At 42.7% G+C, this 26,341-nt stretch overlaps 1 protein-coding gene across 3 annotated transcripts in view; it reads right to left on the bottom strand.

Annotated features, from left to right (window-relative positions):
* The window catches only part of LOC8030480 (beta-1,4-N-acetylgalactosaminyltransferase bre-4), a 201,977-nt gene that overhangs the window by 16,648 nt on the left and 158,988 nt on the right, over positions 1-26,341 (bottom strand). For 2 of the 3 annotated variants that reach the window (XM_040504201.2, XM_040504202.2), the window contains 4 exons: positions 17,783-18,219; positions 12,711-12,943; positions 10,345-10,532; positions 1,776-1,898 (listed from right to left, as the gene is read on the bottom strand). In XM_040504201.2, the coding sequence (XP_040360135.1) occupies positions 1,776-1,898; positions 10,345-10,532; positions 12,711-12,943; positions 17,783-18,191 (953 nt within the window). In that variant the 5' untranslated portion in view covers positions 18,192-18,219. Of the gene's footprint in view, positions 1-1,775; positions 1,899-10,344; positions 10,533-12,710; positions 12,944-17,782; positions 18,220-24,182; positions 24,479-26,341 lie in introns of those variants that run through there. The other variant, XM_029979152.4, reaches the window with a different exon arrangement.

The raw sequence follows: 26,341 nt of genomic DNA, 5'->3' as shown, positions 1-26,341 counted from the left end.
AGAAGATCATTCAGCCAGAAATGTATAATATTAGCCTCCTGACATCCGCGGCCCTCCCCAACAAAATTGAAGCAGGTGAACCCAAGCTACCGAGAGGAGCATCTAATAACACACACCCTGCTGCGTTGCTCAGCTACTCTCATCTGTTACACTCACGGCAGATATATTCGAACAGTTTGTTTCTCTTGTTGTCCTGCCAACGTGCAGTTTGCGGATTGCAACTAGAAGAGGCACTCTCTCATCATCGCAACATAGTCAAATTGTTCAGACTCCAAAAAACCTTACCCACACCGTGGCACAGTAAAGGGGAAAATTTGCTGCAGCGGAACTCAATAGCACAATAATTTACAGCCCTCACTTCTCTGAATGCAGTTTATATTACTGCAAAAACTAAAAGGTACCAAAAAAAACAAAAAGCCATAGAACCTGCAGTTACACAACCCAGAGTACCAGTAGTATGTAAGTATCCGGGTTGGAATGCTTTGTTATGTTGCGTTTTGTCACTGGTAAACCAATATATATTTTAAAAGAAACAAATATTTAACATAAATAGAGCAGTTCACCCGTAAATCCATGTCTCCTAACGTCTGCTTAGAGCAGGCAACGCATTCACACAAGCGATTATTTAAATTTAGGACGTACACTGATAACCTGATAACACAATTCGATCATCACTGAAGCACCGAATAGTACCGCACCATTTTCCATTAAAATTGTTTGCCCACCGGTACTATGCGACGAAATAAAGGAACCGTCTAGGTAGGGTGACCAGACGTCCCGTTTTGGCCGGGACAGTCCCGCTTTTGAGGTCCGTTTAGGCCGTCCCGTCTTTTTGTCCCAATAAGGAATCATGTCCCGTTTTCGCAGGAGTGCATAATTTCGAACTTGGCACAAAGCAAGTTGAAGCAAGCGGAAACTATGCCCACTTGTTACAAATATATTTTACAAAAAAAAAAAAAAAGTAGGTACTTTAAAAATTTACCCAGTAAAATTCGGAGAACTGTTCTTGTCCACAAACACGTATTCTTGTTAAGACTCGTGAATAGAAATATATATTTTTTTTTTAGTTAATGAATACAGCACGCATGAAATATGTTAACGCTTTGAAATCGCAAATCTGGCATTAAATTTGTTCTCCCTATCTCAACCTTTACTATACCCATCCCCTCCCTTCCCTCCCCTCCTCTTTCTCTCTCTCTCCCCTTCTCCTCCTTCTTTCTCCCCCTAACTCACTCACTCACTCACTCACTCACTCACTCACTCACTCACTCACTCACTCCCCCCCCCCCCCCCCCCCCCCCCTCCGGGCTGGGATGTCCCGTTTTCTACCTTGAGAAATATGGTCAGCCTACGTCTAGGGCGCGAACGTGGAGAGCCTACGGGGCGGCCATGCTTCTAACTCCATTTTAATGATGATGATGGCGCGACAGTACCGCCACCTCTAGGTCGATCTCGAGGCCAATATTATTTAAATAGAGCCCTTAAGGCCGACCTACAGAATCGCCTTCTGCCGGGAAGAAAACCGGTTCCCCATTTCCTTCTCTCCATTCCCTGTTGCACTCTTCTCTCTTCCTTCCTCTCTTATAAAAGCAGGTTTCTGAGCTACTCCCCGCAGAAAGGACGAGGGACTCCCTCTTTCTCGGACGAAAAGAAGAAATTGAGAGTTTCCTCTTTTTTAGCTCCTTGACAGCCATAAACAGCAGCCTAGTGAGCAGTAAAAGGAACGAAAAAGCCAGGTACCGCTAGCAACAAAAGGAAAAAAATCGCACACTCACCTGTAAGACATGTCGTCATCTTCACCGCCCCATCCCCAATATTGATTAGAGAAGCCATTCACAAGTTTCATGTGTTTTTTGTTCAGGGCACTAACTCCTCCAAATATCCCGACATAGGGAAGCCTGCAAGAGCAAAGCGTATAACAGAAACATGAGCTCCACATTACTATGTCAAGAGAGTCATGGTGCACTTTAAAATCCATTGAAACACTCTGTACAATGTTCACATGATACAGGAAACATAAAACAATTACAAGCTGCAAACTGAGAAAAACAAATGTAACACAAAAGGACAAGGCAAATGTATGCTTGTTCCCCCCCCATGCTTCACATTTTACTCCCCCACTTGTATATCAACAGTCCGCACCTCTGAAACGATGAATCACTTAATATTAAAACAGAAAGAGTTTGAGTGAGCCAGTGTATGTGGATACACATTGCACTAGTGCATCCCAAAATATTTATCAGAAGCATAACCAAATATATGATGGATTTCAAGATTTTCAGTCTTGGGATCTGAGGCAGTGGTGTGCTTGACCATGATCACGGTTCGATCTGGAACCTCTTAAGACTCTAAGACACATACAAGAAACCAAACAATCTAAAAAAAACAACCTTGTCAACCAGATTTCCACATCTGTTTTTAAAAGTATCAACACATTGGTCATGCATTAGGGTAGAGGACATTTCCCTATAATAAAAAATTGTTGCCAACATTGCTGTGCAAACTGTTGTTGAAATGAGATAGTATTTTGCTTCGTCTTGTACTATGTTAAAAAATATTTTTTTTAAACTGCTTAAGAATTGCAGTGGAAATTTTAGTAATAATTTTCGTCGACATCTATGAAGTTTTTAATCCCATTTAAAACAATCCACATATTTGTGAGATATATGTAACTATCTACTTCCCACGGACGGACTTCCCACGAACCAACCAATGACTTTTGTTGTAGCATTACTGCAATTCAACTTGCGCACTCTTATCATATTGGTATAAACATAATATGTATGAATATACTAAACATAATATAAATATAAGACTCTTGGTAACTGTATTTGCTGTTCAGAAGCTAATATACGATTGTGGGTGCATTATCCCCTGTATGCATAATTGCAGTAGGTATATAACAAATGCATGCACCTTGCTTCCTTCCTTAGATACCAAGTCGCAGTCGCAAAAGTGCGTCGAGTTTGCTAAGAAGTGCTGTCACATTTAATAGAGGCGACTGAGATAGATGCCACCACTCCTAAATTCTTGTTTTCGGTGTTTGCTTGCTTAGAGTGCACAATGAAGCTTTCTTCATGCAGCTGCATGCGACAGCAGCATCTCGGGCACATCTGTGGCCTCAGACGCATTTCTGGTGGAACATGGCAACCCTAAAGTATGTTATGTTCATGTCCAATCAGATAAAAAAGAATTAATCGTTCCAGCCTGATACAAGAAAATCAGTTACTTCTAAATTACGCTCAAGGGCACACTTGCATACCCTGGATTTTACAATATCACTTTTGTGCAACCATTGTCCTTTGGTGGTCTCATAGCAGGGGCATCTGAAGTGTTCAGGAGATGAGGGGAGCGACGGGAGTTCAGGGGAAGGGAAGAAAATCCCCTTAATTGTCTACTGAAAATATGAGAAATGTCTTATAGGGGCAGGGAGGTATTCCTGCCTTATGGCGTGACTACTGTATATTGACGCGTAATGGTCGACTCCAAATATAAGCATAAACACCCCTAAATTCTAACCCATTAAAAAAAATGTTTTTGTGAAGTATTTTTTTGTTTTGATATACATTTTTGAGATACCCATTTCTGAAAAGGTTGACTTGTACGCAGCAATATATGGTAACATGATATGACAATATTGTACAGTCGGCAACCAATACGAGCTGCCGATGCTACAAAGTTTTATAAACTTTAAATAAATATTGCTTAGAATTATTCCTTGGCATTCATAACCTTTGGAATGCGTTACATTATTCTCTGTGCAATGGCAGTCGCAGAAAAAATTAGAGAAAAACGAGTACTCCTTTAATTAGCAACCAGAACATGGAGTCACAACATCAGGAGCCGATTATATGCTGCCAATGTCTATCATAACCACGCACAGAGTTTAGTCATCACAGCCATGCGTTGGGTTCCACACATTGTCAAGGTTCGGCCATTGCACTCATCACAGCAGTTAAGCATGAGCCACAACTCGTACGCATGTCGAGGCATCGACAGTTCCGAGCCCAAATTGAATTCTGATGCAGTGCTCGTGTCCATCGTACGAGCCGCATTTAAATATCGTCAGCAGGGCGTCACAAAGCTCAACGATGATGTCCTAGGGATTGCATTGTTGAAAATGCCAACAATGCAATCCCCAAAACTCAAAAAGAGTTAGTGCAAAAGACAAGGACAAGTAGAAGACTGGGCAAGACAAGCGCTCTTTCAAATGACTTTTTAGTAAAAGAATGGAGGAGTGCGAAAAATATTACGAATGTGGCACAAGACAACTGTTGCTGTGGAGTTGCTTATGAACTCTCCTTCTCATGTGGCAAAGTTAATGTGGGTCAGTCCACATGATGTGTCAATGTTGGGCTAAGGGAGCATGCTCTCTCTCTGTTGGGACATCTTGCCGTGCATGTAAGTGACTGTGGATGCGACCCACTGTTTAGTAACGCAGGGATTCTAAGGTGGCATCAAGATAAGAGACCATGCAAAATATATGGAGCTCAGGCCATCGCAACAAGAGGGGATACTTGCACCAGTGCTTTGTCAGTAACCTTATTAAAGGATTTACCGCACATGCAATATTTTTCCTTAACGTCTTTTCTGTCGTTTTTATATTTTTTTCATTTCGGTAGTTTCATTTATTCTTTCTATCAATTTATCATTTCTAACACCCTCTTCATAAAAATTCCAGCTATATTTGGATAATTTTATTTTTCAAATTTTTCATTGTTTCTTTCTTTTCAGCATTATTTTTTAACCTCCTCTTTTTTTTTTTCCACTCTTTTCATTAAAATATGAGCTAAAAGTAGCACTTGACCTGCCCGGTCTTCTATTTGTCCTTGCCTTTCATGCTAACTTTTTTTTTAGATGTTTAACCAACTAGTTCATCAACTATTGTCACAATCCCCCCCACTTTTCATAAAATTTTGCAAAAAAAAAAAAAAGTCCGTTCTAAAGTGAGAAACATTTTTACCGAATATTGTTGCATGGTCACTTTGAACACCTGGTTGCCTGGCGTCTTTAGGGAGTTTAAACATGTTTTATTGCCTCTACTGCAGGGGTCTTCAACTTTGTGACTAAGGGACTAAGTACTAAGGGACCGGATTGGAGATTTGTTGCATTCTCGAGGGCCACAGAATAAAAACAAAATTAATATAAATAATACAGAAAACTTAGTTAAGCCTATAAATATCACAAACTAAGCTGGAATAAAAATTTAAACAGAATATTCTAAAATGAATTAATTTATAAACTTTATTTCAAAATTCAATATTTAGAAAATTATTATACTGTAAATGACTATGAAGTAAATTTTTGCGAGGACCTAGCATTCTCGAATTTCACAACCTCAATAATAAAGCAAAATATAAATGCCACAAATATGTTTTCTAATGATAAATATATAGCATACCATTCCAAATTTGAGAATTTTCATGCCCACAAAATATACCCCAAAACCACACTTCGCCAAATTTGCGAAATTCTGAGCCCGCAAAAACAACATTTTACAGTATTGCACAAAAATTACAACCCATAAAACTCGCCAAAAAATAAATCATGGCAACATTGGCATATTCATGCAGGGCAGAAGACCAATCAGAATGGTATAGAATTGATGACAATATGCTGTAGTTATGGCATAACACAAGATCACAAATGAATTTCAACATAGTTACACGGACACAGAACAGGGAACTAAGGATTGTGATTGCTGGTGATGACAATGTGCAATGATTAACATGGAAAGAGGACCCACGTAGCGTCGCAGCTTTCTCTCATTCTTTCTGGTACCTTAATTTGCAAGTTTGCTGTGTACGTAGGAGCTGCTTCTTTATGCGTGCTTATTTCTGTGCCACCCGGGCTGGGTTTAGGCACCCTTGCTCTATTGTAACATTGAAGGGAAGCATGACATTCTCCACATTACCTGCAAGAACCGGCAAAATTTCATATTTTTTTAAACATTGTACTTCAAGTAGTCAAAACAATTAAGTTTTGCAATACTGATGCTTAGTACATTACCAGAGCGAGTTATGCTCAGGATGTCCATTTTCTCTTTTGATCCTTTTTGAACATGACTCCAGAATGTATTGAAGTTGTGTTGACAGCCCTAGCCAGTCCCAAAAAATAGTCCTCCATGGCAGTACTTGTGACATTCTTATTTATTCCAGTTCCTTTAGATGGTGCTCAAGGTTGGCATAAGAATCACTTTTACACTTGGTATACATATGGGAGCACTGTTTTACCAGTTTAAATATTATAATTTATCCAAAGCCAAGTTTTGGTTGGCAGATCACAGACTTAATTAAAAGCAATATAGGTAGTTCTCAAAGCATTTATAGCTATTTTTAAAGCCAATCCACAAAGAGTCAGCATCCTTAGTCAATTATTTTTCTGTACAGTCAAACGCCCTTATAACAAACTCCGCGGGACCGGCAAATGTTTTCATAGTACAGCTAACTTCATTGTAGTAGTTGAGCACGAAATACCGATCACACGAAACCGAATTTGTGCTACCACATATCAATGTACCTGCATGGCGCCGACATGTTTCAGGAAACAGTATAGCGCCAAATATAGTATGACTGACATCAGACACTAGGCTTTGTACGTTGACAATTAACTTAAGAAAAGGGGCAGTGGTAGTCGAGTCTGCTAGCACGTTGCAGCTCTGAGCATGTGGGGAAAAACGATGCACTGCAGAATCCAGGTATCTTATGCTCGATTACCACTTTCTTACTTTTTTTTTTATTTGCACAAGCTTGTGTACTCACCACTGCCCACCGAAGAAATTAAAAAGAAAATGGACTAGCAGTTGTACTGTCAGTACCACAACTGGTAAAGTTTTTCATCAACCGCCGGGACACCAGGCCCCCCCCTGCTGCAGTAATTTCCCGCTGTCCGAACTTCGCACTACAAACTTAACCGAGTTATCCAAATACAAGTTGCAACAATCACTACAAACCACCGTTGCCCGACCCCCATACACGCAGTGAAGATGTTTGCTGACTGTGTAAGTTAGGCTTTTCCTAAATCAGTAGGCGGCTTGCACTGCCTCATGTCATTCAGAGGAGGCTCCGAAAGTAGCTGTGCTGCTCTCAATTGCTTCTGCAGCCGCCAATTGGTGTAGGAGCGGGCACGGCAGCATGGCAGAATACGCCACGCACGTGGCATGGGACAGCTGCAGTGCGTGGAGCAGCGAGGATGGGAAAAGGCATGGAACCGAGCAGATTGAGCTCTTTTTCACATCTGTCCAAAACAAAAAGGGAGGCGCGTTTCTTTCTGTGCGGCTCTACTGATTTCACTTAGATTTTGGCATTGCAGGTAGAACCACAGATCATGTTTCCTTGACTGCATACTATCGCTCCAGGGCGGAACAACTTGGGACTGATCAAGCAAGATTGGAATCCTTGGATCCCGATGAAGATTGGTGCGTCGGTCGAACAAATGCCAAGCCAGCATAAAAAAGTTGCAACTGCCCAAGAAAAGATTTTTTTTTATATACTCTCGTTTGCACAAGTCCTTTCGAATGTGCCAACGTACATGCAAAATAAGAGAACCGGGTGCGTGCACGCATTGCCCGGATGGAGCGTTGAAAAAAACTTTTATCCTGGAGCGGATTGGTGCATACTCAGTGGCGTGAGCAAAAAAAGAACTACACACGAGTGCGTGCAACGGAGGCACAGCATTGCCGCCGCAATGCACGTTTTCGGTTTTGGGTCTAAATAATTTGTTTGTGTGCAACCTTATGCCTAGATAGCACTATGTGACTATGTTGCTGCATACAGGCCTTCTACGCAGAGTCATGTAGCACCATCTAGACACATGGTAGCACACTAAGAAATTATTTAGACCCGAAACCGAGAATACGTAGTGCTGCGGCGGCAGTTTCAACTGTTGTCACTGCCGTAGTATTTTTCTTCTATATCTCTATTCATAATTCTGGTCATTTATGCTTTGTGCACTGTGAAATCGCTTCGGTAAACGGAAATATATGTTTAAAAAGACATTTGTTGCAGTAGTCTAAAATACACATTGAACACATAGGAGATCGGCCGGGACTTTACTTTGTTAAACAGCATTCTCGTAGTAGAGGCGTTTATAATAAAGGCCTTTGACTGTTTATGGATATCTATTTCTACCTCTAGCCTATTTATAATTTGAATATAACTGGCCTTACTGCACACGACAGTTAGTGAAACAAGCAGTTGCTGGTTTTTTTCTGTTTTCTTTTTAGAACTGAGACTTGTCAAAACAACTAGTGTGGTGGAAAACATTCACTCAGGGCACAAACCTATATGGTAAAATCTGGTGCCTGCCAATAACTTTTTGAAGTAAACACGAAAAAGCATCAAAAGCATCGCTGTAGTGTATGCTTTAACAATGTTGTGCAACGCAGACACATATTATACTTTTTCACGATTGTGGCTGGCATGAATTAACAGACCCTTTCAAAAGTGTATGTCATCTTGTAGCAGCCTCGCCAATTATTCAAGGCCACCATACTTCTGTCAGGCAGCCCGAGCATGTACTAGAGAGGACCACTGCGCCTGCAGTGTTCAGTGTAAACTAGGTGCAGTACATGTTGGACACGAGCACTGCGTCAGTGTTCGGCATGGACTCTCATCCAATTACAAGCTTCATGCACAAAGAATGTCAACTGCCCATGTTAATTCATGGAACTTTGCAAAGCGTCAATTCCTAGCAGTAACATTGTTACAACCATTTATTTCAGATAACACCCACACACATCAAGCGATACTTGGATCATTAAGTATTAAATCTAGAGTATTGCTCCCCACGTAGCAGTTGAAACATACCACTCCGGACAATATATCCACTAATTACAAAGGAATTCTGCCGGCTTGCATAATTCCTTCCCAAGATCTAGCAGATTGAAGGCAGGTTCACACACCTGCTTTTGGTTGCAACCGACTGTGCTAAAACCGGTTTTTTAAGTCTTTCGTGACTGCTCACGACCGGTTGTGCAGCAGTACAGTCATTCGTATAGTCGTATGAGACTTAAAAACTGGCTTCAGCACTTTCGGCTGCAACCAAATGCAAGTGTGTACACCAGTCTTAAAGGGCCCCTGAAAAAAAAAAAAAAAGTGTTTCTTAAACAGCCTAATTGGGACACGCAAATAAAAAAATTAACATTACGCGAGAAAAAGTTTTTTTACAACAATATTGACGGCGCAAGATTTATTTTAAATTTTGCGCGCAAAGTCTATGACGTCACGGAATGGTCATACACTCTTTCCAGTTCAACATGATGGCCAAGCCGATCCACCTCTCCTCCACATGCCCGAAATGCCAAGAGAGAAAACAAGTGGAAACGAGGTGACCACCAACTAAATCTCGTCTCGTGCTGTCAATATTGCTCTAAAAAAATTTCTTTGCACATAAAATTTTGCTTGTCCCAACTATTGTTTCAATTTTTTTGTTTCTGATGACCTCATACTGTCAATACTGGTTGGGAGGACAATAAGATATTTGCCCCTTTCCCACATTATCATGATAAAGGCAAGGGCAAAAAGGAATCCATTGTCCGTTTCTTTGCAGCGACGTTGCATACAAACTCGATACGCATTTTGTGCCTGGACGTCGCGAGCAACGTCGCGCGTAGTATCTTAAAAAGCAAGTCCTGGCAAAGCTAGCACTCCGGTGGGGGTGAAATGAAAAGTTCACAGAACCTGGCCCTAACCCTATTTTTCGTCCTCCCATTTAAGCCTTGTGTTTGTTCCCTCCCCCCTCACCCGTACATTCTCCCCCCCCCCCCCTCCGAGAGCATGCTCGCTCAACACCTAGGATAACGGGCATTAGAGCTGGATGTTCTGCATCACCTGCCGAAGGCCAGCGCAGATGGGACGCAAGTGCTGCAACAGCGTTCAGCTGCAAGACATGTTCAATCGGCGAGGACACAAGTTCCAGCCAAATGCCGATGCAGCACTTGTGTCAAATCAATTTTCATGCATATTAAAAGAAACTTTTAGGAGCCAGCTGTAGAACACATTCTGTACTAAAATAACCCTGGACCTTTGACTCAACATTAAAAAGGATTCATCGACCATTATTAATATAAGCCTGATTGTCAGGCAGAAAGTATTAGATGATAATGCTAAATACCATCCGAGTCCAAAATCCCCGCTTCCTCAATTCTTGCAAATAACGGTTGAGCAAATCATGAAAACAACAACAAAAATAAAGTATGACAATTGAGCAGAGGAGCAAGGTCCCTGAAAATACATTTGACGACATTTCAAGGTCTTTCAATGATGAGAAACCTGCAAAAGCGTAAATGGGAACGACATGCTCCTGTGGCATATCTTTATGCAAAAAGTTTGTGTTGCAGCTCACCTGTACTGCATAGTGTCGATGGCCACAGACATGTGCCTCGGCTGCTCGGGACAGGTGTAGAGATTGCGGTCATCCTCGGGGATGAGATCCACATCGTGAAAGATGAAGCAGTCGTAGTCGTACAATGCCAATGCCTCTAGGTATCCAACGTTGAACAGTTTGGCTCGGTTGAATTTCGCTTGCCCCGCCTGAAAACAAATATGTACATGAGTAACAAACAGAAATAATTTCACAGTACACTTGGCTCAAACAGGACAGTATGCTTGGCTCAAACATGACATTGGTGCTTGGCTCAAACATGATATTCACTGGTTCTAACTAGCCTCGAAGTTTTATAATGAGTTGTTCTACACACTGCACCTTGATAACAGCCTAGCAATATTGGCGCAGAGCAGTAGCCAACCGCGATTAGGCATGACTTTTGCTTTTGCGTGAGCGATTTCTCTTTTGTTTGTGTAATTCAGAAGATTCCAGAGAGAATTAATATAAGCGTAAACTGGACTTCATATATGTTGAAGTTTAAGCGAACTGTGATCGGAGGCACTACAGAGCCTCCGAGCACTTTGGCATTGACAGGGCACGAGTGATCCGTTGGCGAAACAGCGGATACAGATTTTCAAGTGTTCCGCAACCCGCAAGAAGTTTGCAGGACTGCACAAGGGCTGACACCCCGGTGAAATGACCTTAGTGCCCCTAGACGTCTTTGTAAATAAGCATTTTAAAGAAGACTTGCGGCAAGAATACAAGGAATGTATCAGGAATCCAAATCGGAAGAAGAGGCCGATGGGAAGGCCGCCCTCCCTCAACTGTCGCAATAAGGATCGCAGACGCATGGAAGAGGATCCAAGCTGACGTTGTGGTGCATTCTTTCAAGAAGTGCTGTCACAAACCACGTCGACAGATCTGAGGGCGATATTCTATGAAATACACAAAGTAGCGCAGGCAGCAGCTCGAGCGGCGGCACTGAGGACTTTCCATCGTTGTCAAGCGGCAGCAAAAGTGAGTGACAGTGGCAACGCAGTGGACGGTCTGAAATGATGTGGCAAGCAAACTATTAACTATGCCCTTGTTTGCCTTTTAAGTTCTTTCTATTATTTCCTTTTGCTTTTATTAAATAAAACATAATTTCTACAAAAAGCTGTACCATTTTAGTGCTCTTTGTGATTTTAGCAACTTCATGATTTTTGTTACTGAAGAGAAATTTTATTTTCCGCAAAAAATGTTTGATTATGTTTTTGCGGTAGCACAAGAGAAATATATCTTTTGGTAAAGCTAAAAAATGTGACCGGACGTGGTCGTTGGATCCTATCTGAAAACGCCCCTCCACGGCGGTGGATCTAATGGCGTTTACAGGCGGCGCAGGTTCAGGTTCTGGTGCGCCCAACCTCTTACAATGTTACAGCCAAAGTTGTGGCTGATCTGTTTGTAAAGTCGCTCCGGTTGCTTCCTTTACGTCGTGTAGATAGAGACGCTACACGCCGGCTGTTGAACCAGGCACCGCGAAGCATGTTAAAGGGTGGCGCCTCTTCATCGCTCCGGCCCATGAACAATTTTGCGTCGGTTGTATGAAAACGTATTAGAAATTTTCCCTTCAATACTACCATCAACCTCTGTGCTGTCAATTTGTCTTTCCCTGACCACTTCATAGTATTTTTACGCTTTTTATTAATAATGAAATTGTGAAGAACGGGTATATGCATGCCCCATTTATGGCAACCGCCTTATCGACAATTTGGCCATATTTCTCGCTTTATAACTTCAAAGCCACACAATTATTGCATAATGTTTTTGCAGACTCCGTTAGTACATATTATAAGCATTAATGTCGGAGAACTTAAAGAATATTAAAGATGGCCTTTTTTTTAAATGATTTTCAAAATAATGCATATTTAGTAAGATGCCTCTGTGTGAGCAATTCTTGTAAATTCCTCCCGCTCACCAGGACAACAATATTTCATGCAAAGATGAACTATATACAGGGCAACACATTGGCAAAGTTTGAAAACCTTAGCTTTTATAGATATGAAGGAAAAAAACTTTAATCCTGAGCATTATTGTGCAATGTACCGTGCTAGCAATTTCGTTTCTCGAAATACGACCCTAATACTCAATGATTATAACACTTTTTGTGAACCCTTCCTAAGCCTAATTTAACGAACACACAATCTTCCATGCCAAACGATTTTATAAGAAATAGAGCAACAGAATATGGACTAAAGACACCTGGTCATGTTATCCTGTTATTGTACCAACTTTTCATGATGCTCCAACCAGCCCAAATACGCATTCCACATTAAAGGAAAGGGCTGTAACACTAGCCTCTTCACCATAGGAAATGACATAAAAAGCTTTGCCGTAACACCCACCTCTTCTATGACGAAAATGCCATAGTCTATCTGCTGCCGAGGTAGCATCTGGTGCATGTTGTAGAGGAAAACCCTGAGGTGGTCCTCCCGGTCCCTGTATGGTATGAGTATGGCCACCCGATGCCTGGCCAGGCAGTCCTTTGGCTTGAACCTCCCTCCCAGCATGATGTGCGTGAACTTCTTCTCCATCTCATCGAATGACGGGGCTTGTAGTAAGACTTTTAGGCGGCCGACTGCAAGAAGGGTTGAGAAGCAAGTGAAATGTACCATCAGGATCGAGCACACATCCTTTTATGAAGCTGAAATTACAGTCACTGACAGGAAGCACAGCGAGTCACTTTCGAATGCCTGACCTGCAGCACATGTTTGTTGCCTTCCACCATACTTTGGCTGATCAAGCACGTTCAAGGCTCATGAGACTCTTAAGCGTTATCGAAGGTAGGGAGCTCACTCTGGAAGGAGTACAACCGGGGGACTTCCGTGCCATGCTCATCCTGTCAATGGCTACATATCTAACCATTATGGCAAACTGTTGACATCACAGTGTGTACCAGAGGGAATAAAACCACTTTGAATGATCCCACATGGCCAACAGATTCACAGCATTACGACTTTGGAATACGGCAGAGTTATGTCTTTGCCGTATTCCAGTTTGAGATTGGTAGTGTTGTGTGAATATTAAAAATTCCTCATTGTAGCTTCGAATAATACGCTATTCAATATTCAGTTCGAGGTGAACTGCGATATTCATATTCTTCCAAGTTTTGATTGCATCGGGTTAGCCCGGTTGAGCGTGCTTTTTGCCGAGCACTGGCGCACTGCGGAGAAGCAACACCCGTGAAGCTTGCTTCCGCAGGTGTTGCTTCTCTGCAGTGCACCGGTGTTCGGCAAGAAGTGCACACAACGGAGTACCCTTCCATGATCAACACTTGGAAAAGTATAAATACCGCAACTGCATACTAGGCAGAAAAGCACACTTTCAAATCGGGATGGTGCACACATACGCTTGATGCATTTAAAAAAATTATGGACACTTTGAATGTTAATACAGTGCAATCTACTTATAACTATACCAGATATAACAATGTACTGCTTTTAACGATCAGTTTCTAGAGTTTCTAGACTAGAATTGCTCAGTTTATGGTCCAGATACAACAATAATCGGTTATAACGATTGAATTTTTGGGTTTTCTCATTATCGCTATAAGTGGATTGCACTGTATCTACACTGCAGTAATATTTTCAATATTTAAACTCTGGCTCTATGAGGCAGATATGCTATGACAACATGCGTTTATCATTCAAGATTCTTTTTTTTTTTTTTAATCCAAGATTGAAGAAAGAATATTTGCATATAGCAAGATCTATAAATCCACTCAATTAGGTTTAGCTGAGCATCTCTATAGGTTTAATTTTATGTCGAGTCCGTCGTTTGTCAACCCAAAGCATCAACCTTTGAGGTCAGTCCACAAATACGGTTAGATTAAAATTAGCTTATAAATGGAGAAGTGGAAGCTTGGGAACAACGTTCACGAGCTGAACTGGGTTTTCGTCTAAGCATGGTGCAACAGCAGCAAAAGGCTCGGAGAAACTATTCAGTATTCTATTAGAAAATATTTTCCCAAAAGCCCTATTCGCTTTAATTTTGCTTCAAACTCAATTCCACTATTCGCACGCCACTAGTGGTTGGTAATCCCAATTGTGACTGCCATAACCGGTTCATTGACCTTTTCTCTCTGGCTGGAAACAAGAACAAAAATATTGTCTGCACTCTGTTCCCTCAGCGTGTCTCTGCATATGCAGCGACTGCCTAGAAATCAACACAGTCTATTTGATGGAGAAAATGTCTCCATAGCCTCTTCCACGGCATGCAAGCAACTGCCCGGCCACTCCAGCAACACAACATGGCATAAAAATTGGCATCAGAAACTGCATGCAAGTAGGTATGCAGCCATTTGCATTTTGTCGTGGTACCTGTCCTGTGTGCGCCAGCGACAACCAGCCAGTTGCCCAAGTCACTCTTAAAACCACTTTGTAATTTGAGCTTTCGAGTCCATATATTTCTCTAGCCCTGAATGAAATGCATGCTCATTTAGATTTTTTTTTTCAAGCAATGAGATATTGGTGCAACATTTTGTTCTTAAAGCTTATTTCACAATTTGACATGCATTTGAGCACATGATGTGAAATGGGTTACTTAAATCGGAACGTAAACCCAGACTAAGAGCCCCTTTAAATATTTCTTTGGAGAAGGAACCACAGCCTGATTAGAACAAACATTTCAGTTCATTAGCAAATTGAAACTAGAAAAATTAACCAGCAACTGGTATATCCCATAGCGGTTCAGCACTAACCATGCATAGGTCGATGGGCCGTTTACAAGCGAGCCCACGTTTGCCCATACCAGGTGTGGGCACTGTGCGTGTGCAGAACCGAAATGGTTGAAGCGTCTGCACAAGCGCCATGCCGACGGGGGCGTAGCCACAGCGGCGCCTTGTCTGAGCGGCGTGTTGGTCTATGAGCGCACATTAGAGGTGTGATCTTCAACCATCAAAACAATTTTGTGAAGTTGTATGCATTGACCAAATTAGTGAAGCATTGTAGACAGGTGGCACTTATATATTTCTGTAATACACTCAAAAGAGAAAGGAATCTTGAACGAGACATTACTTTTAAATGTATTGTCAGTTCATAACAATTTCAAGTTTTCTTGTTTTCTCAAAATATGTTTGTTCCCAAAACACAAAGCATTGCAAAAGTTCAATATGCCACTGGTCCCGAAATTTCATACAGGGTAAAAAGCTGCCACTAGGAGCACCGCTGTCCCTGAGGAAGCATTTTCATTTGGCCCCTTCACTCCGTGAGCCACCCGAAATTTGCGATTGCAATAGTTTTCAAAAATAATTTCTCATACACTGACATTTTTTTTTTTTTTTTACATCTGTAATTGATCATTGTGTGCAAGAACCAATCATTTTTCATCAATCTCCAAGAGCAGAGCTTAAAGATAGGCTTATCTTGTTTGTTTTCACACAAAACAATGTTTTTGCAAGCAAAAACGAGCTAGACAATTAGCGTACGGGTTCACAGTGCTCCTACTTGATGGCGCTACTCACAGCACTGAAGTTTGACGGTGATAGCGGTATTGAAAATTAATTTTGAGGCAAGAAGAGGAATGAAAACTTATATTATTTTCCAGAATGTAGCTGAAAAGGAAGTTTAGTCAGTTGACCGAGTGTAGAGAGCTGAAGACAAACACATTAACGAGAAACGCTCTCAGTGCGACGACGTGTCACTGCAGTCTGTTGGTGGATTGTTCCAAGTGGGTTCGAAATTCCAATACCACTTTCAGGTTGCCAGACTCCCAGCGGTGCTGGCTGGATTGGCTTCTTTCAGCCTCCTTGTCGATGCTAGCGCCGCGCGTGGTGGCATACCAAAATCTTCTATAGTGCTACAGAAAAGTTGTGTAACCAGTAGACCGGTATTGCCAAGGTATTTAAAACCAGAACTTGAACCTAAATAAAAATTGCTTATGATTCATAGCTCATAAAATGGAAAGTGCAACAAGGTCCAGACTTCTGAAGAATGTGCGCTATAATATTTTCTTTTCTAATTGGCAATAACTGTAATTACCAATCTCTTGTCAATCAAGAAATTTCAACATGCATTACCTTTTTACCACAGTCCTAAGATTATAAGAATGGTAGTGTTTCCCTCCCTATTATTGGTGAAGTATGCAGACATGACATACTTAGACAAGATTTTCCATTGGGGTTCCGTAAAAAAAAGTTGGCTACATGCGTTAACCACGAACTTGCGATTTTCTTAGAAATTATAATTGATACGAAAAAAAAGAAGGTAATAGATGTCCTCTGGAAAGTCAGAACTGACTACCAATTTTCACAGTGCTCAAGCTCTTGACTGGTACCGTGTGCTTGCCCATCACTGATTGTCAGCCATGTTAAAAGTGAGAGCTTACTTGAGAGTATAGACTTTCATGTGCCCACTAGACTAGTCACCAGTTTTTAACATTTTATGCCAAGAGAGTTTGTGAATTATCCCCGTTATATTGTATGCAGTCTGCTTTTAATAACATAGGTAATTGAGAATTGTATATTTTCCTTGGTTTTGCTAAATTTATATCAGCCTTTCAATAGTGTAATTTACCTGACTCAAAGTTTGTGTAGGAGTCGTATTTGTCTCACAAACTTGTATTCATGTCCTTTCACATGTTTTTGTACATTTTAAAAAGTGTTAATTGCTGTAAACACCAACTGACAGTGCACCACACAAAAGGCTTCATAGCTGTTTGTGGGCACCAAGAAAAAATAAAGCATTATTATTATTATTATATTTATTCTCTTTCCCTTTCACCGCACATTCCCCCTTTCCACCAACCTCACCCTCCCTCCAACCCCCCAATCCGGAGAAGGGGCGCTTGTTATCCCGTCTGAGTTGCGGGCACGAATACGGGCATCACAGACTGAATGTAAACTTTACATTCCTGGAACTCAGGTTGAAGCCCTTCAAAAAGGTAGTCTATGTAGGTTTTCCTTGTGCCTCAAGTGCTGAGCAATGGAAGCAGATAAACGGCAGAGGGGGAGGAAACCTTGATGACAATACCATGGCAGCACTCGTTTATTTGGGCCGGACAGATTCGAGTCATTACGGTCTCTCGTTGGCCCCGATGGTCTGGTAGTCAGAGCTTCAGCACCCCCATGAGAATCGGTAGCCATTTCCAACACTCCACGTTTGGCACCCCATGTTGGGTGACAAACATGGAGACTCAGAAATGACCACCAATTCTCACGGTGCTCATGTACCAAGTGGCTCCGTGCGCTTGCACATCACCCACTTCTCAGCCATCTTTATTCTCTTTGTTTCGTTCCCCACAGGGCTCAGCTCACACAAATTAAACTAGATATAAGTATTTCATCAATATCAGATGAAAAATTACCAATCCATCCTGAAGACCAGTGTCTTCCCTTAAATAACTACAATTTCGGACGAGGCATAGTGCAGCTGGTTACTTCCTGCATGGTAAAAGAATGAAGCAAGCATTTTTCACTCACCTAAATTGGGAGGAACTAGAGGGCAGAGCTCCAAGGACTTGGCGGTAGACACTGCAACCACACTGGAGTTTCTCTTGCCTGTCCCGTTCCCAGCACTCCCCTCACTACTCTGAGTCCTGTTGCCAAAGCTGGCATTGAAAACGTCCGAGTCTGCACCCGACGAAGGCCCAAACATCCACGAGATGCTTGAGGGAACAACCCGGGTTGTCTTCTGAGGGTAGGCCAGCAGGTTAAAGCTGTACTCAAAGAGCAGGAAAGCCACCAGAATGACCGCCAGGACCTTGTAGAAGTGGCTGCGACAGAGGCCGGACATCCTGCCACAACTCCTGGAGTCGCCAGTTGCAGCTGCTGATAACATCCTAGCCTCGAGCACCTTCTTAGGAGCATCACTTGGCAAGCGCTTGGGCATCAGGGCCTGGCCGGAGCTTTGACTTTATCTGCGAAAGGAGAAGAAAGTATTTTAACACCATGTGAGAGATACTATTCATCTTCTACACAGACCACAATAGACCCTTTCACCAATGCTGCGCCATCTATCGGCGCCAATTTCGAACAATGCGCGACCGCTGGGCATGTTTAAGTGTGCCGCTACCAGCGGGGCTAGTGCCACTGAATACTGTGTCACTATTCCTGTTCAGTGACTCTAGGTGACCGCCCTGAAGAGAGATACAGTGGCGCGGGCCAGTAGCCCAGCACACTGTAGCAACCGCATTGCACAGCTCTCTAGATGCAATTTTATTGCTGCGCAGTACTGTGCAAGCGGAATAATGTGATGGATGACCTCAGAGAAAATATGAAGTTTCCTTTTCTGCTGCAAAAATACAGCTGTCAACAAAAATGTATTTATATAAACAACAGTCAGTTATGTGGGCGCACCAAACTCGAGATGAATGAAGTCATCTCGAGCTTGGCACTCATCACATCATGCCGGGCGGCAGGCACTTGCACATGACGTAGTGAAAGGAAGAAAAGAACCCACAAGGATAGTGAACAAAACTTTGATTGTAATATTTGCAAAGCAAATTTACTACAAATACTGCACCCCCCCCCCCCCCCCCCTTTACCCACCTCAAGATATACTTCTGGCGTCACTGTGCAGAAGAATGTGTGTGTGCACCAACACCCATTACAAGCGCCCACGCATTAAAGGGATACTTCAACGAAATTTGAAATATATCAGTCGTGTTCAAAAATAGGTTGAATATGATCCACAATATCCGTAAATGACAATCGCACATTTGTATTTTGAGCCTGGTAGCTGTATTTTTTGTTATAAACGGCCCACTCTAGCAAGCGCTCGGAGAAGGCCCAGCTTAGAGCACGTGACATCTGACGCAATCGTGACGTAGGTCGTCTCGGGACGAGCAAAACTACGGCGAGGCTGACTTCGAGAGGATGGCTTCGTCATTCCAGCCACCGAAGCGGCTGCTTTTGTACAAATTGTGAGTGACAGGTTAATCTTTTTATAATCTTGTAGGCGGACAATAGCTACTTCTGGAACACACAAAGGGAATTCTTGGGAAGACGGGAGTTCCTCCTTCCCCTCTTTTCTCGTCGTGGCCAGAGGCGAGACACTCACCGTCGCCAGCTGTCAAGGTTCCTAGACGGGCATTACAAACGAGGCGTTAGCGACATCCACCATGTGCTCTTTGCTAATCGTTTAATTCGTCTTAAAATTCCTTTTCGTGATTATTTTAACAAGATATTGGTGTGTTCGATGTGATACTGCTCCTTTGAACACATATAAACCATAAAATAAGCGCCGAAATTTCGTTGTGGTATCCCTTTAAGAAGAACCTAGCAACGAGCATACAAACAAAACTATTTTTTATGAGACTATTTGGGCGAGGCGTATGAACGATTCTGGGATTTGGGTACTCTCTTCTTCCATATTTCCTTTTTTTTTCTGTCCCAAGTGATATCGTTGTTCAAGCAACTAGGTAATCGCTACGAAATGACGGGGGAGGAGAAAACACTTAACAAAAAAAAAACAAGATTAGGCTCAAGCAGTTACGGCAGACTAAACATTCCGAACGTTTCTGGTTGTTGCCGCGTCTTGATGCAACAAGTAGTTCCTGGTATATTTGCTTTCCACGGAATCAGGTGTCAAAGCCTACCGCTGCCGACAAAGTAAACTGCTGTTGCCGAAGACGCGGCAAGGGATGCAAATGTTGATGTGGACGTTGTGACGCTGGCGGCGATGGTGTGTCAACCGATTCAATCGCCGATGTAAACTGCATCACCAACGAAGGTCAGCGTCGCCAACAAAAATGCGACAACCAACTCAATCGCAAATACAAGAAAGAACCAATAAAAAAAGTCACTGTTTCGAGAAAATACGCTTTCACGCAACTTTTACTCACAAACTTGCACTGCGCCGTCAATTTTGGTCAATCGTCCTGTGGGCGACGTAGTACAGTTGAACCTCGTTACAATAGATCTGGTTGCAGAAGACACTCGGTTATAACATACTGATTTGATAAACTTGTTTGGTCTCCCTATCTACGCCATTGAGGATGGGCTTCAATAATGCAAGCATTATTCAACCTCATTGTGCAACAATAAGTGGATTTGTTTCCTCTTCACCTCGGCATAACGATACTCATCTAACTGCTTAAAGGAGCAGTAAAGTGGTTTCTGAGACCGTCTATTCACTGTCATTACTCAATCTACATGCATAAAGCACTCTAAAAGAAACAAAGATTAGATCAACACGCAACCAATTTCTCTATTAAAACAAAATCAAAGATGGTGACATGCCCGTTTTTCTGCGATTCGGTGCAAAAAGTAGAGGGTGCCATCGGAAGTGGGACAGTCAACTGTAAGGGATCGCTTCCTACACGCGCAAATCCCACACATTCAAAAATCAGCCCGTCGTTGGTCGGCGCCCTTTGCCGCGTGGAACGCAATCGCTCTCGATTCGCTCATGCCCGACGGCACCTTCTGGTTTCTGCGCCAAATTGTAGAAAAACAGGCCTGTCACGATCTTCAATCCCGTTTTAGTAGAGAAATCGCACGCGTATCAATCTAACCTTGGTCTTTTTCTTTTAGAATGATTAGAGCCCATAGATTGAGGTATGACCATAGATAAATAATCCCAGAAACCACTTTACTGCCGCTTTAATCCCTCCACTGCTACAAAAAGGCAAATTAATTTGTAGCCAACACGCTACACATACGAGAACACGAAGCACGGGGCATTAACCCTGGGCAACCTCGGTGCAAGTGTGTTGTACACCTAGTAGGCAACCTTAGTTATAACTGATTCTGGAGCCTGCAGCTAATGAAGAAATGCGAATATGGTACATATCTATAAAAGAGACAGACTGGTTCTTGCCATTGAAAAAATAAATGAAATGAACACATAATCATGATATAAATCTGTCCTTATAAGTAAGTAGAATGTTTCTTTATCTTACAAGAGTGGAAGAGAGTTATTTCTAGTAGTAAGACCAAAAATAGCACTCAAGATCAACCTTTGTCAACATGCAACTTCCAGCATGTCACGATTCCGTTTCTATAATAGCCTCCCCGTCACATAACCAATAAGGTATGAAATCTAATGTATGTGAACACTGCATTAAACAATGTCTGACCACGTTACACAGTAACCAACATCATGGTATCAAAACAAAGTCTAAATTAGAGAACAGATATATTTATTAAAGGAGCTTTCACTAAACTGCCAGTCTTGCAATTATTGTAGAGATATTCTTGCAAGTTTGAATTGCACAACTTCTCTGAACTACCAGCTCTGCCCAAGAGAGATTTTAAACACTATAAATTATAACTGGCAATTTTAAATGTAAGAAATTGCCTGCTCAACTTTCGTCTTTTCGGTCTGACTTAATTGCTTTGGATTTAAATATAACAAAAACTGTTAATGCAGCCTATTATTCTGTGAAAGATGTGACAGCACCTTGTTGTCTTCTTTTAAATGCTATACTTTGTTCCAATTCATTCTTGCCTCAAAAATTTTAAGAATGTTTAGGTTACCCAGGTGGTGCTTGAAAAACAAAGTACTCTCTCACTTTACGCAACACTCATTGTGTGTTCTGGAGCATCCATGTCAGCAATATGATACAGCACAAGATTTGTTCGTAGTCACAGGTAAAAAAATATTCCAGCAGGCTTACAAAATTACAGCAAGCTAAAATTTTATTAAAAATAAAGACGCAAATATTAGAAATGATCAGTCATTTTGTGGAACGTCGTTCTTTGCTTAATTATAAGAGATGCCAAGTGCTGAGATGAATGCCGTGCACAGTGAGGTGTTAAACAAAACAGAGGAGCAATGCAATTTTCTCCTAAACAAACCAAATGAAGAAATGCAGTATATTAGCAGACATGTCAGTGTCTTTTCGTCTTGAGATTTTAATTGTTACATCAATAAAAAATATATATAAAAATTATCAACACTAAATTTCATGCAGTTATTTGCCCACTGCCCGGCACAGCAGAAAAGCTAGGTGCTCACTAAGCTGATGGAGCATTTGAACGGTGACACATCTATGTGCTGTCTGTCATGTCTGCCAAAAGCAGACAAGCCAGCCAGAGAGAACTTTATTAGCTGTCACAAGGCACAATCAAGGCTCCCAGTCCCTAAAGGAGGCATGCTGCACTATATTTTATTATCTAAGCCAGGGGTCTCCAAACTTTTTGGCATAGGGGCCGGATTGAGGCTCTGTCTCTGTCTCGAGGGCCGGAAATATAAATGGGCAGATGTAAATGAGGAGAATTTAAATAAATAATCTTAAGATATCTAAGCATTTAAATATACAATATTTAAAGTGAGAGTAAACATAAAACAAAAAAATTCTAAGTTGGATGAATGCATTCACTTTGTTATGAAATTTAATAATTTAGCTGCTTATGACATCATGCAATAATCTGAGCCCAGAAAACATACCAGCATGAACCACAGCGCATAGGAACTTTGGCACGTTCACACAGGGCAGAAGACCAGTGAGAGCGATAGAAGTTATGCTGACAATATTTAATAGCAACGACACAGTACACCAAGCACAGTATACATAGGGACGTAAATTAATCTTAACGTACTTAGTTACCCAGATATGGAACAGAGGACTAGAAGTGTGGATTCTGCTAATGACAATGTCCAATTACTAATATGACCAGAGGACACTCCTTACAGTAGGCAGTTCTCTCTCGTTTTTCTTTTTCTGGTAACTTCGTTTACATGGTTGGTGCGCGCCGCGGCGCCGTTTTACACGCATTTATTTTTTCGCCAGTAGCAGCGGGCGTGCTGGAAGCGGGAAGTGGGTCGGGCTCCATTGGGAGGACTGCAGCCAGCCATGGGCCGGTCGGAAGACCTCCGCGGGCCGGACTTGGCCTGCGGGCCGGGGTTTGGAGACCCCTGATCTAAGCTGTTCCATTGGAATGTTACTTGCAGGCATGATTTTTGACTACAACAGTGAATGACAATGCACCCTCCTTAGATGACTGAACGCAGACCTAACACAGTATCGAGTTAAACTTGGCAGAATCAAAGCTGCCATGTAATCATAATGCAAGAACCAAGTAAACGACTTGCCAGTAATCAACTATTCATGTTTGCACAATGTCTAGAAAAGTGGCAGCACATTTCTTCAGACTGCTTTTCTCCAAGCATAGGAAAAACTGTGTGCGGCCTGGCCTGGGTCGCTCACCATCATAAGGAAAGGTAAAAACAAACCAAACACTTCTATGGTTTCTATGCAGACAGAACAACGGATCAATAAAGCAACCACGACGAAAAATGTAATTGACTACCAGTAACTCAATTCAGTTTTGTAATTCATATCTTCTTACGGTTCTACTCAAAAGAGTGCCACAGCACTATAGGGCGTTTTCAGACATCTACACGCCATCTTGTTGTTAGTTCGTTTTTTCAAACAAATTCACAGACTTAAAGGATTGCATCACGACCAGTTGAGGAGATATTAGCGTGGCAAGACCTGTAAGACCTGTGTTCTACGCATTTGAGGGGTTCATGTATATCTTCCGAATGCTCGCCTTCGGCACACGTCAGACAGCTCGCAACAAAAAGGTGGACGAAATTACGTCACTGAAAACACCGTTCCGTTCCACCGTACGACGGACCGCAGCAGAAGTTATGAGTTGTCCCAGTCAACACAGCGCTATGAACATAACATATGACCAGGGTTATACACATTCCTCCAAAGCAGGAATGAAAGCTCATTCCTGCTAAATACCTACTAAATTAGAATAAAATTGCGGATCAATAGACAAAAAAAAAAAAGGGGAAGGGGGGGGGGGGGGGGGGGCGGGAGGGGGCAGCGGTTTCTTCTGGCATTCCCTCAAAAACTTAACGAGTTCCAGTTGCACCGATGCAAGACATCCCTGCGCCCCTCTCTGCCAAAGGTCAAGTGACACTCACATGCATCGGATCGGCTTCGCGGGCTCACAGCATCCCCCGCGGGCTACCGTAAGGCGAAACTGTAGTAGCCGGCGGTAGCGAGCGTGGTTCGGCAATCCGAAGAGCCGCACGAAAGAAAAGCGAGTCCGGCTAAGGAACAAAAACACGCCGGAGACTGAACGGCAAGGCGGCCGATAACGACAGCGGCTCGTCGTCGTCGTCGTCGGGCTGCCCGCCGGCGGCCGCCAATTACGCTATGACCGCGCGGCCAGGCAGGAAGGAGTCGACCGGAACTGGAAGCCGCCGCTGCCGCAGATAAGCCGAACAATTGGACCAGCTCGAGTCCAGATGACTCAAGATTAGAGCCGCTTATCTTCGCGCTGCTGCTGCCGCGGGGGAGGATAACTTCCCAACAAGAAGGCAAACCATAAACAAACCTTCGATGTAAGGCGGAATTAACAACCAGCAGGTAAAACGTGAGCAGGAAGATAATACGCCTTTACAGCGCTCATCGCCGAGGCAATGGGCGGTAGGTGCCCGCGCGGCGCCGAATATTCCTCGGAAGAGAGCCTGCTCAGAACGGGGAGCGTTTTCCTTTCTGTGTAGTGCTGAAGAACGGAAAAACACCTCTCGACTTCCGAAATCAGATTGAACGCCTCAGTGTTGCCACAGCTCCTCAGAAAATAGTAGTAGATTTCAGCTTGAAAAATCTGCAAAAATCAGTAGATTACTAAATTTCGGTAGTCTGTTTTTTTCTATTAGCTTGTTTGTGTTGTACGGTTATTGCATTCATTATTTGCACAGCAAATGTGAAAAATGCCACAAAAAACAAAAGAGAGCAGTGAAAAAGAGACTCTTCCTGCAATATCCGGAAGCCAGCTGCAGCGCGACAACTACAGGATAACCAGAAATCGCTGAGTTTTTATCACTCAGTGGTCTGCCAATCTAGCTAGTTTCACACTTCTTGTTGTTTGAGTGTAAAATTTGTTGCCCGAATTTTTCTTCAAAGTCCCCATATCCCGAGGTGTAAAAAGGAGGGGCCCCCCAATGATTTTTTGACGGGTCGAAAACTTGTGCTGACATAGACCTCAGCCAACGTATAACACGGAGAAAGAATCGTGGTGGCAAACTTCGAGTTATTTTGGAAGTTATAAGCAAATTAAAATGGGAGTGTCTACATCCACGCGCGGGGATCTAGCCATGTCGGGAGGAGATAAGGCTCCATCCACGCACTACGTCACTTCCGGCGCCCACGTCACTTTTTTGCGTGGACGGAAGCAGTTCTTTTTCCGTCTTCTCTCCGTCCACGCAGCAATCAACCTACGGTCTTGTCTCCCATTGTTTTGCCTTGTGCTCGGTGGCCACTGCTCCTTGCGTTCCTGCCGTGCGCGGACTGCTGTTCCTGCCTGGTCTTCCCCAAGCGGGTTTATCTGAAGTGTTGTTTTTATTTGTTTTGTTTTATTTTCTTTGTCAAGAAAACTTTGTGTATTCAGACGGTCGCGCTTCTGATATGCCTCCAGTTTTGGTTGCCGGGGATTCGATGGTGAAATACTTGTCCCAGTATTTCACATCGAATAACCGGGTGGCTGTCGAAGTGCGGGTGTTTAGTAACATTAGGATCAAGGCTTTGCTTCTCAAAGTGTCTGACGCCCTGCTCGATTTTGGCAAAAACAACACCAGCGTTTGTGCCTGCGCGTACGTTGACAAGTACTGTCGGCTGGCCGCTCAGATCTTGGAACGCAATCCGACGACGCAGATCGCTTTTTCTTCCGAGTTGAGAGAACAGGTTCTTTTCGTTGGAGTGTCAGCGTAGGCAGAGTGCAGTGATCCAGGCGTAGAATGATCGGCACAGAGAAGTGAACTGGCTCCTGCAGGAGTTCTGCCGCAAGAAGGGCTTCGTGTTCATCGGTGATCTCGTGGACGAGGGGCATCTGTGCATCGACTACTGTTTTATTTGTCATGAAATAAACTGTTTCTGGAATCTTTCACCCAGTTTTCTCGATTGAATGCTCTCAATAGGTTTGTTATTACTGAGTCTAGTGCATGCTTTCCCTTCTCGCACAATCTTTGTGAGATAGCGAGCGTGCGCGCAAGTCCAGAACATACGAAGCGTGTGCTCGCACTTGTCCCCTTCGATGCACATAGGCTCACACTACAACGCCTTAAACGAATTAAGCCAA

Source organism: Ixodes scapularis, unplaced genomic scaffold, assembly GCF_016920785.2.
Source record: "Ixodes scapularis isolate PalLabHiFi unplaced genomic scaffold, ASM1692078v2 PGA_scaffold2__306_contigs__length_199485367, whole genome shotgun sequence".
NCBI lineage: Eukaryota > Metazoa > Arthropoda > Arachnida > Ixodida > Ixodidae > Ixodes > Ixodes scapularis.
Note: the sequence above shows the minus strand (reverse complement) of the source record. Positions and strands in the feature narration are given on the sequence as shown.